Source organism: Pungitius pungitius, chromosome 3 (genome assembly GCF_949316345.1).
Source record: "Pungitius pungitius chromosome 3, fPunPun2.1, whole genome shotgun sequence".
Taxonomy (NCBI): Eukaryota; Metazoa; Chordata; class Actinopteri; order Perciformes; family Gasterosteidae; genus Pungitius; species Pungitius pungitius.
Window position 1 is genome coordinate 3,404,537 of NC_084902.1, and position 16,491 is coordinate 3,421,027.

The 16,491-nt window shown below is 46.2% G+C and overlaps 2 protein-coding genes across 3 annotated transcripts; one reads left to right on the forward strand and one right to left on the reverse strand.

The window, feature by feature from the left end:
• Positions 1-4,056: 4,056 nt before the first annotated feature.
• On the forward strand, positions 4,057-7,302 carry serpinh1b (serpin peptidase inhibitor, clade H (heat shock protein 47), member 1b). 2 transcript variants are annotated; one of them, XM_037477867.2, is made up of 8 exons: positions 4,072-4,146; positions 4,543-4,574; positions 5,129-5,278; positions 5,402-5,594; positions 5,716-5,986; positions 6,068-6,166; positions 6,272-6,504; positions 6,618-7,302. In XM_037477867.2, exons 3-8 carry the CDS (start codon positions 5,160-5,162, stop codon positions 6,918-6,920), a joined length of 1,218 nt encoding a protein of 405 aa, XP_037333764.2. In that variant the 5' UTR covers positions 4,072-4,146; positions 4,543-4,574; positions 5,129-5,159; the 3' UTR covers positions 6,921-7,302. The 2 variants fall into 2 exon arrangements, with proteins under 2 accessions (XP_037333780.2, XP_037333764.2); XM_037477883.2 differs by lacking the exon at positions 4,543-4,574 and having other exon boundaries at positions 4,057-4,146.
• A 1,937-nt stretch (positions 7,303-9,239) lies between these two features.
• Positions 9,240-15,987, reverse strand: gucy2f (guanylate cyclase 2F, retinal). The gene is made up of 18 exons (XM_037464920.2): positions 15,240-15,987; positions 14,294-14,595; positions 13,676-14,030; positions 13,495-13,579; positions 13,308-13,404; positions 13,012-13,137; positions 12,605-12,685; positions 12,308-12,484; positions 12,055-12,211; positions 11,761-11,910; positions 11,476-11,624; positions 11,225-11,388; positions 10,949-11,141; positions 10,668-10,842; positions 10,428-10,526; positions 10,235-10,329; positions 10,063-10,148; positions 9,240-9,445 (listed from the first exon to the last, which is right to left on the reverse strand). Exons 1-18 carry the CDS (start codon positions 15,976-15,978, stop codon positions 9,364-9,366), a joined length of 3,312 nt encoding a protein of 1,103 aa, XP_037320817.2. The 5' UTR covers positions 15,979-15,987; the 3' UTR covers positions 9,240-9,363.
• Positions 15,988-16,491: the final 504 nt, after the last annotated feature.

Sequence of the window (16,491 nt, forward strand, 5' to 3'; positions counted from 1 at the left end):
TGTCACCTTCGACCGTTTTGACACGTACCAGATGACTCAACAAACAAAAGAGATGTATTGATTTGGGTTCAAAGGAACACCATATGAAGTCATAATCAGAGACAGTATGCAATGTCCAATGGGGCCTCGTCAATCAATCGAGACACGTAGTATTCATCTATATCGGACACCAGTGGTGTCACAGTGCTGGTGAATTATGTCACATTTTCACCTCTTGTATGGGCGGAATGGCTTTCAGGAAATTATTTAATAAAATATATTTGGTTCTAGAAATACTCCTGTTTTGGTATCAACACTATAATATATATATTTCAAAATATCAAGAAACACGTTACTCCGACTGCATAGATACAAAGTAATCCCTAAATATCCGGACAGTGTTGTCCAGATGTACAGAACATAAAACAATCACTAAATCACAATGACTGATGATTAGATTTCCTTTAGATCATTATTCAAAAGGTGAGAACCAAAGCAGCATGGTCAAAGACACCGTGTTTCCCATTAAACATTAGACACATTTAATATAAGCCTATGGTGTTATATTGAATTAACAGTTTATTCAATACATTCCAGTTTGGCGTGTCATTGGGTCTCAGGTTTGTGACTCATCGGCAGATACAGATGCAGGTGTTTAAAGCTCAGCTTTTTTTTCGGATCAGCTGCATTCAAGTCGACCATTATGAAGATTTCTATTCAAGTTGAAGAGGAGTTGTGGTTAAAAGGAGCCACATAATCATCACCAAGGAAACATGCTGATGTTGCCAGGTTCTTTAGCATCAAATGATGGAAATGAATAGTGTGTGTGTGTGTGTGTGTGTGGGTGTGTTTGTGTGCATGCATGTGCATCTATCCTGAGAGCTGCTGCATGAGACTACACTCACATTGAACAGCACTTTGAACACCTCTTAATATATTCTTTAAATTCAACATAACTTCAAAGAAAATAACCAGTTGTTTGGATTATATCACCCCAAAAAATGGCACACACACACACACACACACACACACACCTTGACATTGTCTCTCCGAGATCATCTCTACAGGCGAGGAAGCAAGTGAAATGTCCCTCTCAGGAGGATTTCCTGTGTGGCATATCGCCGTTTTGATGTGGCGGGCCGGGGGCCTCCCCGCTGCTCTCTCCGCTGGGGGGGTAGGGGGGGGGGGGGGCGCTCCAGCTGCTGGGCTAATGTTACCCTCTGCGCCCGCTTTTTAGAAGGTCACCCGGAATCCACGTGGCAGGAAGGCTTTCGGAGCAGCCGGGGCGAAGGCCTCTTCGGCAGGTGGTGGGTGCTGCAGCAGGGCGGAGAGAGAGAGAGAGAGCTTGTGACCTGGGGGCCCCGAGTGGAAAGGGCAGCGCGGAGACGGAATAATGAGAGCCCCCGACGCACGGACTGACGGATGGCAGGTCCGCGGCTTGTTATGATGCCGAGGGTCCGCTGGCATTTCACGGCGAGGTTCGGATTATTGAGAGGGGCCTCGTTGCCGATTTAATGAGGTCTCGGATCTCTGTGGGGAGTCAGTATGAAATGAATCACTTTGATGTGAAACACTTCCCACAATCCCACAGGTAGAGGTCAGGAACAAATGCTGATTTTCTGGAGCCGCCGCATGTTCAGCAAACCTTTTAAAGTATTTTAATTTAAAAAGTGTTGGATTTTGCCACCCTAGACATATGAAAACAGAAACTTTGGTCAGTGGGCGCTAAACAGAAAGTGGCACTAAATATAGAAAGATGCTTTATTTGGTCTCTTTGCACCCCATCTAGTGGTAGTTTGCCCACAATGCAATGCAGTAGTGTTTGAGATTTGTGTCTGGGAAACAGTTTGAGCCTCCTTCCACTGTTTCTTGTCATTCTTTTGACATTTAGGGTGTGTACCAACTACTTGGTGTATGTCCTTACTCTCTGTCCAAAGTAAATCTTTTTTTTTTTACATGTCTCTCCTTCATGTAGTGAAAAAAACAACAATAATCCATCCAACAAAGTAACAATTTACAGATCTGGCCTATGGAAAATAATACAAACCTGAATATCACCTCAATTAAAGCCTTAATTAGAAAACTTTGCAAACTACAAAGCGAACTTTGATGGTTTGGGAGGAAGTTTTAAAACTTTTCCCACCAGGGGGCATGTTCGGTCAGTATTAAAACCATCACAGAGATTGACCTCAGTGCGTCTGCCTCAAAATTAATAAGTTCTTTAACTTAAAACGATATAAATGAATTTTGCTTATCCATATCCGAGTATGATGATAATACTGCCGTTCCTTCATGAAATCAACTTAAAAGCAACATTGCTTTTGGAACAACTACTTGGAGGCCACCTCATCAAGGCAAATGTGAGGCTATGAGTACAGGGTGTGATCCTGTAGACTCCAGGAGGTTACATCATGCTGCAAAGCTGAACCCCCCCCCCCCCCCCCCCCCCTTGGTTACGTGTCACGGCCCCCTCTGCAGCTCCTCCCCAGTGCCAAGTCGTCGAGGTTGTAGTTACGGTGATTACGGTGACCGACAAACAGACAGCGTGCATAATATAGAAAACCTTTTGTAAGAAAGAAGAAGGTATATCAGAGCCCCATGCTCAGGATGCAGCTGGTAAAACAACTGGTTGTCATAACGATGTCCAGATGTTGAGCGGGCTACTGTCCTCAAAATAGTAATTAATTCCCTCCCCCCCTCTGAGGTCTGTTAATCCTGCTCGTGGTTCATTACTTTGCTCGCTCTCATTAAAACAAATCTTCTGATTGTCTCGATTGTCGGGGGGGGGGGGGACATATTGCGTCATCCGGTGTTTTGTCATTAGTCCGCCTCGAGATTGTGTGCTTTTAAGAAATGAGTTTGATCCCTATCGTACAATCATACCATTTCTTTTTTCTTAAATCCAGCCCCCCGTGAGGGTCCTTCGGTGTGGCCATTTCAAGATGGAATGTGTTCATTATGAGATTTGACCAGACTTGTTTGACACAGAAGTTACCTGCAGGCTGCTGAGGAATGTCTGTGCAAACTGTTGAGGCTTCTTCTGACTGACAACCCCCCCCCACCCCCCCCCCTGGAAAAAGCAAATTGTTGGGTGGGTTCACCGTCGGCAAACGGTGAAAAAGGTCATTTGAAATCAGGGGAGGATGCTGGAGGAATCTTTCAAACCCTCATAGAACTTTCTGGTGACACGATCCAACAAGTCACAAAAAAAGAAAAAAACAGACACTCAACAGTCTGCATTTGGGGATTAAAATAATGGGTGAAATACCTTTGGTTGGAAAATAGTCAATGTTTATTCTGCATGTGCTGCACAGTCACTCATCTTTTCACCCAATCTTTTCCTCTGTCCTCCAGTAATGGATAGGAACGGGACAAAGGTTATAAAAGTGTCATCTTTTATATGACAACGCGGATTGGTATCAATCAGTTTTCCACCAGTTCTTTGGGAGATGTCTCTCCTTTAAAGCCCTGTCCTCCTGCTGCTCTGCAGCCGGACAGACGTGGCACTGTGGAGGTGGGGGAAGGGCTGGAGATCTACTGGGAAGCGGCAACACCACCAAGTGAAGCTTTTGGGGTTCTGGACTTTTCCATTTGAAGTTCCACGTCAACTAAACCCAAAACCCCCGCCCCTCTTTTGTGGATATTTGGAGGCAATGCACTCGTTCGCTGACGTGTGGCCGGCGGCTCATGTGTTGAATTCACTGCAAAAACTGTGTTAACAATAAAACCGATTTCTATGTAAAAGATTCATTCACTTTAAAGTGAAACGTATTTTGTATCTGATGAAATAAGCGTTAGAGATTGAGTCAGCAAGCAGCACCAGAACCCGGAGGCGGAGGAATGCGCAGTCTGGACTGACCCGCAATCAGATTGTCTCTCCAAGTTTATTTCTGCAGCAGCAGGAAGGGAAGTTTCATAGCTGAGCCCAGAGCAGTGCTGCAGAGTTAACCTCAGCCAACCCCCCCCCCCCCCCCCCTCATTCCAGCCTGTGGTTTGTAGGGGGACGTCCCAGCTTCCAGAGGACACATGCACACCCTCATTTGAATACCCCATTCCCACTTCTAGAAAGTTCTCTCTTTCAGGGTATAAAGAGCAGGGGCGAGTTCCTGCAGCCACACTTTCCACAGCACCCCTACTCAGAAGAGAAACCCTGCGAATCTGTGCCAGGTAAGGGTCAGAAGATAACCATCTTGCTTTTCAGGGAGGAATGCAGAACCCGGACGGGAGTCTTTGTTTTTCGCAGCTTCCTTTTATTTCCATTTTAACCCTTTCTCTTAAAATCGCTGATATCTCTGCACATTGGGTTTGGTTGTTTTGTGATTTGTTGATATTTTGCTGGTTTGTTGAACAGCTGACTCGATGAATGTTTTCTTCATTGGGTCACAAAGACATCCAAAGTGTCTGATTGTGATGGAGGGATGACTAACCTGTACAATAACCCTCAAATAAATGTCTTTAGAATGAAGATTGTAAACTAGGATATCAAATTATGCAGCACAGAGCCTGTCTAATGTTTCACTGCCTGCTCTGTGGAGATTATTACGTACACTTCTTGTCTTTCAGAATGAAAATTGCAGAGATCAAAACTTCTCAAGGTATCCGAACATGATGAAAAGTCATTTCTGCTGTATCACAAACAAATACAAATACAGAGATGCAGACAAAACCACTAACACAGAATGGTGGATGAGGATCAAAAAGGCTTTAAGAGATGCAGGGGGGTTCATTTCAGCCCCTCGCATTTGCTCCTTCGTTTCATAGCTACGGTACGAGTCAGATCTAACTTGCAGGCACAGAATTGAACCGTTGTGGCTCGTCACATAGTCGTTAAAGTGCGGGGAGAACAGAGGCTTCGCATTTCAAAAGGCAGCTGCAGCTGTACAGCTGAGCCTGAGCCGCTGCCGACGTGGCAGGAAACATGTCTGCCGGGAAAAAAAACTGGAAGGCGTTCCCGAGCTTCTGTGTGGGCCGAGCCAATCCCCCTCTAAACAGCTGCCCTCAATCAGAGTCTGCGTCCTGCTATTTTGTTTCTGATATATAAAGCTGTTCTCCACAATCCGACGTGTGCCTTCAATCTCGTACCCAACGCACATGAATTAGACTCTGAAATATTAAACCCGTCTCTTTCTTTTTGCTCCTTTTTGCACAGGCTTCCGCAGCTGCTTTTGGAGACAGACAGGATGTGGATGACTAACCTTGTGGCCTTTTGTCTGCTGGCCCTCGTGGCCTCTGCAGAGGAAAAGAAGCTAAGCAGCTACGCCACCGCGCTGGCTGACCACAGCGCCAATCTGGCCTTCAGGTCGGGCATCTATACATTACTATGGTTACAATTAAGCGTCTTTTAAAGCATTGTTTTTGTTGTTTCCCGTAGGAAACGCAAGCAAATAACCTTTCTTGTGATTTTTAAAAAAAATTTATTCAGCCTCTACCACAACATGGCAAAGGACAAAAACACGGAGAACATCCTCCTGGCCCCTGTGGTGGTGGCCTCCTCTTTGGGCATGGTGGCTCTCGGCGGCAAGGCCTCGACCGCCTCCCAGGTCAAAACCGTCCTCAGTGCCGACAAACTCAAGGACGAACATCTGCACGCGGGCCTGTCCGAGCTGCTCTCTGAGGTACTTTGAACAACGTTTTAAACACCGCATGTGTGGGACCTCACTGTAATGAGAGGACCCAGCCCTGAGCTTGACATCAGCAGTGCCCCATTCACACCTGTCATTCGCCGCTCCCCGCCAGGTGAGCGACGCCAAGTCGCGCAACACCACCTGGAAGATCAATAACCGCCTGTACGGCCCCAGCTCCGTCTCCTTTGCCGACGAGTTTGTGAAAAGCAGCAAGAAGCACTACAACTACGACCACTCGAAAATCAACTTCCGGGACAAGAGGAGCGCGGTGACCTCCATCAACGAGTGGGCAGCCAAGTCCACAGACGGCAAGCTGACCGAGGTCACCAAGGATGTGCAGAACACCGATGGGGCCATGATCGTCAACGCCATGTTCTTCAAGCGTGAGTATTGATGGTGTCTTTTTGTTTTTTTATGATTGAAACCCATTGAGATTTGTAACCCGCAGTGTTTTTGTCCCGCAGCTCACTGGTTTGAGACGTTCAATGACCAAATGGTGGACAACCGGGGTTTCCTGGTCACCCGCTCTTTCACCGTGGGAGTTCCCATGATGCATCGCACAGGTGAGTTTCTCAAAATGTCTTCCTGTCCATCTCTCGTCACGTCTCCACGGCGGCTTTCCGCCGACAAAGAATGCAAAATCGAGCTAAGGTCTCCGATCTGCGCAGGTCTGTACAACTTCCACGAGGACAAGGAGAACCGCCTCTTTGTGCTGGACATGCCTCTGGGCAAGAAGGAGGCCTCTATGATCCTCATCATGCCCTACCACCTGGAGCCCCTGGAACGCCTGGAGAAACTCCTGACCAGGAAGCAGGTGGACACCTGGATCAGCAAGATGGAAAACATCGCCGTGGCCATTTCACTTCCTAAAATCGCACTGGAGGTCAGCCACAACCTGCAGGTAAATGGTGGCGATCTTTCATGGTTGATACAGAATTCAAAGTAGACAATAAACGTAAGGGTCAACCAACAACCCCTTTTTTGAATTGTGGCCGTCTTTTTTTTTTTCCCCAGAAACATCTGGCTGAGCTTGGCCTGACCGAGGCCGTGGACAAATCCAAGGCGGACTTGTCCAACATCTCCGGCAAGAAGGACCTGTACCTGTCCAACGTCTTCCACGCTTCGGCCCTGGAGCTGGACGTGAAGGGGAACCCCTTCGACACCAGCGTCTACGGCAGCGGCAAGCTGAGAAACCCCAGGCTTTTCTACGCCGATCACCCCTTTGTGTTCCTGGTGAAAGACAACAAGACCAACTCCATCCTGTACATCGGCCGAGTGGTCAAACCAAAAGGGGACAAGATGCGCGATGAGCTATAATGTCGGCGTTGTCACGGATAGCTTTTTGTTAAATTCTGGAACAATGGCGGGAAACTGTGTGTATATTTGGTGTTTGACCGTTACCTCCTGAGCACATTCCAACGGGCGTTCTGTGAACTGAGCACCTGAGCTCGCTGCGTCAGGACGCACTAAACCTTCCCAGGGAACAGTTCCGTATGAACATGAGGTCGCAGCCGCGTGACCCCTCCATTCCACATATTTGCCTCATTTAAGACCTCCATAAACATAAGGTGGACGACAGCTTATATTAAGTTTTCTTGACATCGTGTTTTTTTTGTCATTATTGCAAACCTTGACCGCTTTCTTCTATCATCTTTAATGTTTAAAGGGGGGGGAAAAAAAAGATCTTTGCACTTCATGAACTCAGTTTTTTTTTTGTTTTTTTTTACCTTCAGTCTGCACTGAATTCTCCACCTGCAGGACTTGAGTTTGAGTCTGGTGCCTCACACATGTTCACCTGCCTTTTTTCTTCTCACTGTTTTCCACAAAGAAGCTGTTGGAATTGTGTGTTATGTAATTATGTGTTTATTTTTCAATAAATGATAACAGAGAAGACTTTTGTGCGTGTGTTCTCTTGTCACATCATGACTGGCGTTGATACAATCTTCCGGACCGTTGAACAGAGGAATGTGTAATCTCTTAAGTTCCCTGCAAAAGAAAAAGGACAACAATCTTTCCAGTCGGCTGCAATCCTGCCTGGTCTGGAATGTTGTTTCTAATCTGCCAACAGACAGCTATCCCGAGTTTTTTTAAGGTTCATTTGGGACGGGCCAACCGGAGAGAAGGCCGTCTCTGGAGCGCAGGGTTCTGGTGGCGAGTGGGAATCAGTTCAAGCGGAGAAAAGAAAAAGCCTCAGCTGCACAACAACAGTGGGTTAAAAATAATGATCTAAAGATCTTTCATGTATTGATGATTTCATTGCAACTTCAAAAAAAAAAGAGTCTTCCTTCTTGCAAAATGATGTGATCCCTTTAAGAGAGAAATGCCTTCTGAGTAAGAGCTTTAGCGCCACCCTGTGGGGGCTGGGAGGAGAATGCAATGGCTACACTGTAAGGAAGGCCAACCAATGCAGTTGTTAGAAATTCATTGTTTAATTACTTAATGACGTCGTATTTACATACACCTTATACCTTGCAGTGCAGTGATAAAATACAAGTTGAAGGAAAAGATAAATTAGACAATACACAATTTACTGACTGAGTCTGCTGCTTTTTTGCTGCTTATATAATCATCACCATTAAGATGATGAGATGCAGGGGATTGTTTTAAAATTTAATTTTAAAAAACGGAAAGCTGTACTGACTATAAAGGTAAATGTCTATTTAGTGTATTGTGTGTTCTAAGTTGTTCCCTTTAGCCTACATGCATTTAATGCTCTTTTCTCTGAAGCACTGATTATTAAACAATTTACAACTCAGATGACTCAAATATTAATATTTATCAAATTTACTCTTCTGAAATCACAAAAAAACCTTAATAGATTTATGTTGATGTCGATTTGAGCGTCAACACAGAGAGAGGTTTCATGCTGTCACGCTAAAGGGATGTTAGAAAATGATGATGATGGAAAAGAGACAAGATTTTTAGTTGTTTAAATGTTGAAGAGCTTGCTCAACAAGATCAGCTCCCTGAGGTACAGTTACGGAAAACAGCAGCATGTTTCGTGGAAGGACCGTGAAACAGCTTTGACTATGAGAGGAAACAAAAAGAATCATAATGCAAAATTCTCATGTATCTCCGAGTGATGCCATGCTTTCATAAGTGTAAATAAAAAGATGACAGTTCCAAAAAATAAATATTCAAAAAGAAAAAGTGCTTGACCGACCCGTCATTCTGCTCTAAAAGAGTAACGGTTTGTTATATACAATAGCAGCCTTTGCGCCATACTTCAGAGGGATAACACATACAGCCGTGGTTACATCCCCGGTCCCCATCACGCTATCAAAAGCTCTCATGCTACGCAACAACAACAAAAAAAACACACACAAACACACGCACCAGAAAATATAACATTTCATTTTGAAATAGCCGCCTGGGGCGTTCAATCTTCCGGTGGGTGAACCTCTGGTTGCCCTGAAATAGGTGACCACTCGGTGGCCGGTGAGTGCAGCGAGGAGTGTGTGTGTGTGTGTGTGCGTGTGACAGCATCCTTCACCGAGGAGCGGTGCACCCTCGCTGCGCCTCTACGTCGGCAGGTACGCAGGCAGGTAATGTGACGGCTCTCATTACATTAGCACCGTCGGGTTCTGCTGCGCTGGCTGCAGGCAGATTAGCCAGTCGATGGTCAATCCTCTTAAACAAGTCGGCATTAAGCCACGGCGAGAAGATGGGTGGTGCTCCCTGTCTCTCGTCTTTCTCTCCCCTTCCTCCCCTCTCCTCTGGTTTTTGCTTCTTTTTTTTCCCCCACATCGCGTCCTCTTGTTCAGATCTTTTTGTCCACCTGTCTGTTGGCCTTGCGAAAAAGGGTCTTGATCTCCTCCGTTACCATCGCCTGCCAGTTGTCCCTATAGATAACGCAGGGAGTAGAGTTCAATCCAATATTGTGTTTCAGAATGACATTTGTTTTTCAGCAGAGCGCTGAGATTCAGAAGCGTAAAAAACACAACGAAAGCATGCCATGAAGCAGAAAAAGCGAGGAGAAATAAGCGTCAATCAGCCACAATAGAAGCAAATGAATCAAACAAAGAGGGCTTTCCCCAATCTGCTTAAGAAGATGTGGAAGGTGATAAGATCAAGATAATAATGAGACTAGCAGATCACAGGCTCGGTAATCAACGAGAGAGGCCACAGTAACATTTCCAAAACACGACACCAGCTGGCATGCAGGCCTCTACCTCCCATGTCTGGACCGAGAAGGTCAAGCCTTCTTCTCAGCTTTCTTTCTCCTGTACTCAGCTACGTCCTCAGGCTTCAGCCCGTGATTGTCTTCCCTGAGGTAACATTCACACAGTGGTGATTTGGATAAAGAGGCGGTTACATGGCGAAATGTAACAGTTTTCCCATTAAACTATGAGATAATGTGATACGTTCTGGTCCAACTCATACCAATGAACCCCTGCATATCAAAGGCTTTGTACACAATGGTTATTGTCATAGGAATCATCCAAACAAATGTTCTTACCCTGGTTTGATCTCCGGCGGTTTTGGCAAAGGCTTCGTAAAGTTTGTTTTCCCTACGAGCCAGTATGTCTCCTCAATACCTTTACCCTGAAACCCCCAAAAACAAAGCATCTTTAGCGGAACCTGAAACAGCCTCCTGCTAGATCTCGGGTCTCCATGATTGTGGACGTTACCTTCAGCTCGGTCTGGCCTCTGACATCGATTTTGTAACCCTCATTTAAAGAACGCAGGATCTTCACGGTGGTCATGTTCACATGGATTCTATAAGCTGACGGACGACGAGAGAGCAACCAAGGCATTAGACCGAAAAAATAAAAGGTACACGAAGCAACGGCACAGAGTGAGGTGGTGTACAGGGAAACTCACGCAGCCCAGTGGACTCCATACGGGATGCAGTGTTGACGGTGTCGCCGAAAAGGCAGTACCGAGGCATAGTGAGACCCACCACCCCAGCGACGCAGGGCCCTGGAAATAATTAAAAAAAACAACGAATTGATGCGATGCATGGGAACTGGAACAATGGACTTTTTTTAGGGACAGACATTCAGTTTAAAAAAAAAACACCCAGGGTTGCCCTCATATTCACTGTGCCGTAGAAACACTGACCTGAGTGGATTCCTATGCGTATCCTGACCGGAACGTCTGGCATGTGGCGCATGTGGAAGGTTCCCACTGAGCTGAGGATGTTCAGAGACATGTTGGCAATCTCAGCAGCATGCTTATTGCCATTTCTCTTTGGTAAACCCGATGCCACCATGTACGCATCACCGATGGTCTCCACCTAGATAGCGCCAACATATCTGGTCGGTTACGGGTCTACGCGGTGGCGATTGCACGCTGTCGTCTACGTTCAGCGAGATCTCAAGATGTTCCGTGTGTTCTCTCACCTTGTAGACGTCGTGGTTGCTGAGCACTGCGTCAAACAGAGAGTAGAGGTCATTCAGCAGGTCGACCACCTCGATGGGATCACTGAGCGAAGAGATGGTCGTGAATCCTACAATGTCGCTGAAGTAGATGGTCACCTGGTCAAAGTACTCTGGCTGCACAGTGGCACCTGTCTTCAGCGCCTCGGCCACAGAACTGAAGACAGCAAGAAATTACCATTTTGCTCGAGATAAAAGCAACTAAATCTTTGGGGTCTCATATTGTCTGTACAAACTCACGGTGGTAGCATCTCAGACAGCAGTTTTTCGGTTCTCTGCTTCTCCACTTCCAGCTCCTCCGTTCTCTCTCTGATGAGGTCCTCCAGGTTGGAGCTGTACTGTTCCAGCATCCTCAGCATGGAGTCGATGATGTTAGTCTTCTTACCCTTGTTGATTATCTTGAACTGCGCCAACACATAAATAGAGAATCTTATTTTTAGCCTTTGAGTGTTTCTTTTGTGTGGAATTACAATTGTAATAGTAAAGGGTACCCTGTCGAAGATCTCATCAAATGTTGGTCTGCGTTCAGGCATTTCGCTCCAGCACTGCTTCATCAGCTGGATACACTCCAGGGGGGCCTGGTCCGGAGCAACAGTAGGGCGACACATGGGAGGAGGCTTCTTCACCTTACGGATGATTTCTGGTGAGCAGATGGAGGAGATTGGACAATCAACCTTTAACATCAAACTCTAGTTAGTACCGGGGATACGTTTGGAGATCTGTAGATTTGACGGCTTCTCTTTATCTAGAACTCTTCTCTCTTGGGGGATACGCACCTGCGGGAAGGAGACCCAGCATGCAGTATGGCGAACCTCTGACCACCACCTCTTGAAGGATGATAGCAAAGCTGTACACGTCTCCCTTGTAGGTGCCTTTGCGTGAGTTTGCAAGATCCCTCAAGAACTCTGGAGCTGTCCAAAATAAATCTGAGTGAGAGAAAAGGCAACATGAGATAATCTGTGAGAGATGTCAATACACCTTCAACCTCATCTCAGCACCACACTCGCCAAGCTAAATGTTTAATTTGAATAGTTGTGAATAGTAATGAGTCTTCCAAGCGCAGAAGGTACCTTCAGGTAGAGGTTCTTCTATTTCAGCTTTCTGAGACTCGAGCAGCTCATTGAAGCCATAGTCCGTGATCTTGAGAACAAAACGCCCGTCTACCACACAGTTACGAGATTTTAATCTGCCGTGAGGGAAGTCTCTGTGGTGAAGGTATTTTATTCCCTGCAAGTACAATATGTTCATCAGTGGATTTAATCCCAAGAGGCACATCAGCCACAGCCAGAAGATCGTTATAACGTCGAGCGTGCCAGCGTTTACCTTGATGAGGTCGAGCAGAAGCGAAGACTTGAACATCCAGTCCAATTTGACGTCATCGTTCCTCAGCAGGTCCTGCAGACTTCCCCGGGAGCAGTGCTCCGTCACCACCGCAAACATGGAGCAGTCCAAAAAGAAGCCAATGAACGGATTCACGTTCTCGTTTCTCAGGTCTTTCATCTGAGAGAGCCGATTAACACGTCGATGGAATGAAGGAGAAATATATGTTACGTTTATGTGATTGTCACACCATATTTGTTACTTCAGGTGGATTTTATAGGTCGAGAGGTGTTGCTCTACCTTTGTGAAAATCTTGGTGGTGCTCTGCTTCACTACTTTGAACTGTCCCTCTTGGAATTTCTTCAACCACACCCAGTCGCCCTGAAAGAGAAGCCATGTTGTTACATTGTGACGAAGCCTTTTGTTTCGAATACCCAAACAACCACCAGGGAGGTATTGTTATGATTTCTGATTTAAACCTGACAGAAACCTTTTGTGTATACAAGGTTTTTTTTAATGGTGACAAAGACCTTTGGACAATACAGACTCAACAGATTTGAGTGAGTATAAACACATAAATACTATTTGGAAATTAACCTAAACCCATCAAAGAAAAGTTCAACCTGAGCATGGAGGTAAAAATCAGAATGAAACACAACCTCCCTCACTACATACTTAATTACATCAGCTCTCTCTCTGTTACGTACCTCATGCACAGCTACATTGGTGGTTTCATGAGTTACAGTATGCATACTGTTAATAGAGTGCGAAAGGTCGGTAGATTTGTCTTCAAGAGCGCTCTTGGACTCGCTCAGGTCATCTAAAGTGATTCTCTGTAAGGCGTTGGATCGAAATGAGTTCCATTAGGGGAAAATGCGACTTTGTACATGTGCATAATTTCTCACATTCTGAACAAAAATGAAATGTGTTGTGTCCAAGGAAGGTGAGAGCTAATGCAAAAGGTTTTTGATGGGAAAGGCATTTTGACGCAGATGCTGCATACCTTTCTGCTGAGCTGAGGATTGATAAAAGTGAGATCCTCTAAGGTCAGGAGGATTCGATTGGGACCTTTGACCAGCTGGATCTGTTGGAGTCTCCTCCTGCAAAGGAGATTCAGACAAAGATAAGGAAATCTGTTAAACCAACGGCAAGGGTAAAGTCAATTTTTTTGACCTAGAAGAGAACTGTACCTGATATAAAGACTTATGATGAGTCCTGCCACCGCCAGCGTGAAGATGACAGCAAACACCACAATGATGTAGATGACCTCCACACCTGAGGATGACAACCGGTAACTTGACGTTGTAAGAAAATGTTTGCAGAACATGCCATGTAACTGTGAAGAAATGCGATTTTGGCGAAGCCTCTTACCTCCCGTGCATATGACGTTCTTGTCAAACCAGCAGCTGGAGTCGGAAGGCGGGGGATATCCTCCCGGGAACTGAATGGACCTCCCAGCGAAACGAAGCGATCCGGTCGTTAGGTCCACCAGGTAGGTCTGGTACAGTTTGCCCCCCCTGTTGTCAGAGTCCAGGATGACATAGTTGGTCTTCGCCTCCCCGCCGGTGTTCACCTTGACCTTCTGGTTGAAGCCTGTGAACGTTGTGTTCTTTATGAAGTACGCCAGGTTGGTGCCTGACAGCGGCATGCCTCCTCTCCTGGTATTGTGGATGGACTTGGCCAACAGATAGATGCTGTTGTAGATGGTCCCAAAGAATGGGGTTACCTAAAAAGGCCACAGGAGTTCACTCATTATTTCATACTCATATTTTTCCCTACTTCAATAATTCTCTACGGATCAAGGCTGATCAACAAATTGTCACCAAAGAAACATTTTTTCATCTACAGGTTATATAATATTGAGAGGCATTATACAAGGGTGAGAAATGCTGAGAAAATGTAGCTATTTGGAAATTACAATTGCTCATAAACTGTAAACTACTCACAAGTAGCAACCATTTACTCTTTAAAATCCCTTTGTTGTTCTACCTGCTCCGGCTGCACGGCTAGCGTTACTTCCCCACTCGACTTGGCGGAGGCAAGCGCCTCGTTGAAGGACCAAGGCTCGGAGGCCACGGTGATGGTGAGCACAGCGTCGTAGGCCTCCCTCAGCCGGCTGTTGTTTTGCAACGGTAAGTAGGAGACGTTGGGGTAGGGCACGCTGTAGTGGAGGGTGTCGTAGGGAACAAACACATACTTCCCAGAAGTCAGGCCCATTTTCTGTGCTGTGAGAAGAAAGGTGGCCTGCTGCTCCCCTCCCAACAGGACGGAGTGCATGCACATGATGACGACTGAGGCAGACGAGGGAGGAGACAATGTTTGTTTTGTCGACAACGTGATTGGAGTCATTATCATAATGATTCATGTGTAAATTGGACAAATGCAGCGATGTACTCAAATTTTGGACTGAAGTGTTTTTGAAAAGTTACAAACAAACCTAATTAACTGAGTAACGGGAGTAACTGTATTTGTTTCAGTTATTTAATTAACGGAGAGATACATCTGAGGTAACAAAGCATACCACGTTGTGACAAATACTTTTTACAGGTGTCAAATTGCTTCCTTAATTAAACCTCTTGTCAGTTCTCTATAGCAAAGCCACAAATAGGCCAATAATTATAACTGATTATTGATTAGAACAAATTAAGTCGCTGTGCCCAGTTCAACTCAACCAGGTGAAATCTCAAGTGTCAAAATGGCTTACTGGTGGGATGGTGGAGGGATAAGCCTGAAAAAAACGTGTCCAGGATATTTGAGCTGATGCTTTGATATTTTGCAGTTCGGCAATTTGTGTAATGCTACACCATATACTATATATTTCTACAAAATTACCAATCATGATTATTTATTAAATATAGCTCCTTTTGCTATCACAATCGTCTTACATTTCCTTGCTGTCAATTGGCTCTTTTTTTTCGTGTCAGCACACACTCACCCCTGATCTCTCCTGCGGCCTGGATCTTCCTCAATGTGCCCTCAACTTCCGTCTCATTCAGACCGATGGATGTTACCAGGCCAACGGGAAGCCCCTTCTGCCTCAGAGCAATAGCCACTCTCGCAGCGGTATCCCTCCAAATGTCCTCATTGGACGAGACCACCACAACGTTGGCCCACCTGAAGTGTTTCAAGACGGCGAACAACACGTCGGCAGGAAGCGGCACGGTCCTTGCGAAGGTCGGGTATCCTATGAGCCGGTCCAGCTCGGTGTTAACGCAGGCGTGGGAGAAGAGGGCCTTATCCCAGTTCTTGCTCAGCAGAGAGGCAGCAACACAGTACCCCGGGTTGGTGGGGCCCACAATCGCGTCCGCCATCCTCTCATTGTTAATGAACGCAGTGAGGGCTTTGGAGGTTTCGCAGGGCTCCTGCAGGACGACGAAGTGTATTTTGAGGCCCAGGTCCAGATTTAAGTCTTCGTTTATCCGGTTTACAGCCAGGCTGGCGGCCGCAGCGGGCTGGGCCCTGTGGTATATGGGGTCGCAGTCCCAAGGCCCCAGGACCCCCACTTTGAATATCAAACAGCGTACACAGCATGGGAACGTCAACACCCCAATGAGGACCCATAACAGGGTGTTATGAAAGGGTGTTGTTGTTAAAGTTGGTCTGCTTTTAATGGGCAAACATGAATAGCTGGACTCCCATAGTGCCCCTCTGAAATGCAGATGAATATTTTGCATTGTCCTCACTGGGTGAATGTTTTTGTTCACCTTTGAACAATTACTGGAATGAGGTTACACCTGCAAAACGGGCACAACAAAACTGTTGTATTTATTAAATGAATGGCTTTGATGAGGCATAATGAAGTCGTTCAAATTAATTACTTTTTTGTTGCCGTTTTTTGTTGCCATCGGGACAGCTTTGAGGTCCGAGGAGACAATCTCACAGGTGTCCTCTTGCATCTACTGCTGTGAAGCCACACACACAACGTCACCTGACCATCTCCCGAAAATTCTCATTCACCCCCGACGACGCCCGGTGTCGATCCGGCGGAGGGTCATCGTGTCCGGACCACGGGCGGAAAGTGGCGGGCGGGGAGCCGGTGCGCGGCGGCCGGTGCGTTTCTGGAGACAACTTCAGCACCGCGGAGAGCTACTTACGTCCCGCAGTCCGCGCCTCCGAAGGCTCCATAAACACTTTGGTTGGAGAAAGGAAAGGAAATCGCATCCGTCCCGGATATAGTCAAAACTTAA

Excerpts from the sequence above, each read along its gene's own strand:
- serpinh1b (XM_037477883.2), top strand. The coding sequence starts at position 5,160 with ATGTGGATGACTAACCTTGTGGCCTTTTGTCTGCTGGCCCTCGTGGCC. Across the intron at positions 5,279-5,401 it reads AGCGCCAATCTGGCCTTCAG|CCTCTACCACAACATGGCAA; the intron begins GTCGGGCATCTA and ends AAATTTATTCAG. Across the intron at positions 5,987-6,067 it reads CAACGCCATGTTCTTCAAGC|CTCACTGGTTTGAGACGTTC; the intron begins GTGAGTATTGAT and ends TTTGTCCCGCAG.
- gucy2f (XM_037464920.2), bottom strand. The coding sequence starts at position 15,978 with ATGCAAAATATTCATCTGCATTTCAGAGGGGCACTATGGGAGTCCAGC. Across the intron at positions 11,389-11,475 it reads TTGATGAGATCTTCGACAGG|TTCAAGATAATCAACAAGGG; the intron begins GTACCCTTTACT and ends GTGTTGGCGCAG. Across the intron at positions 10,149-10,234 it reads GAGGCCAGACCGAGCTGAAG|GGTAAAGGTATTGAGGAGAC; the intron begins GTAACGTCCACA and ends TGGGGGTTTCAG.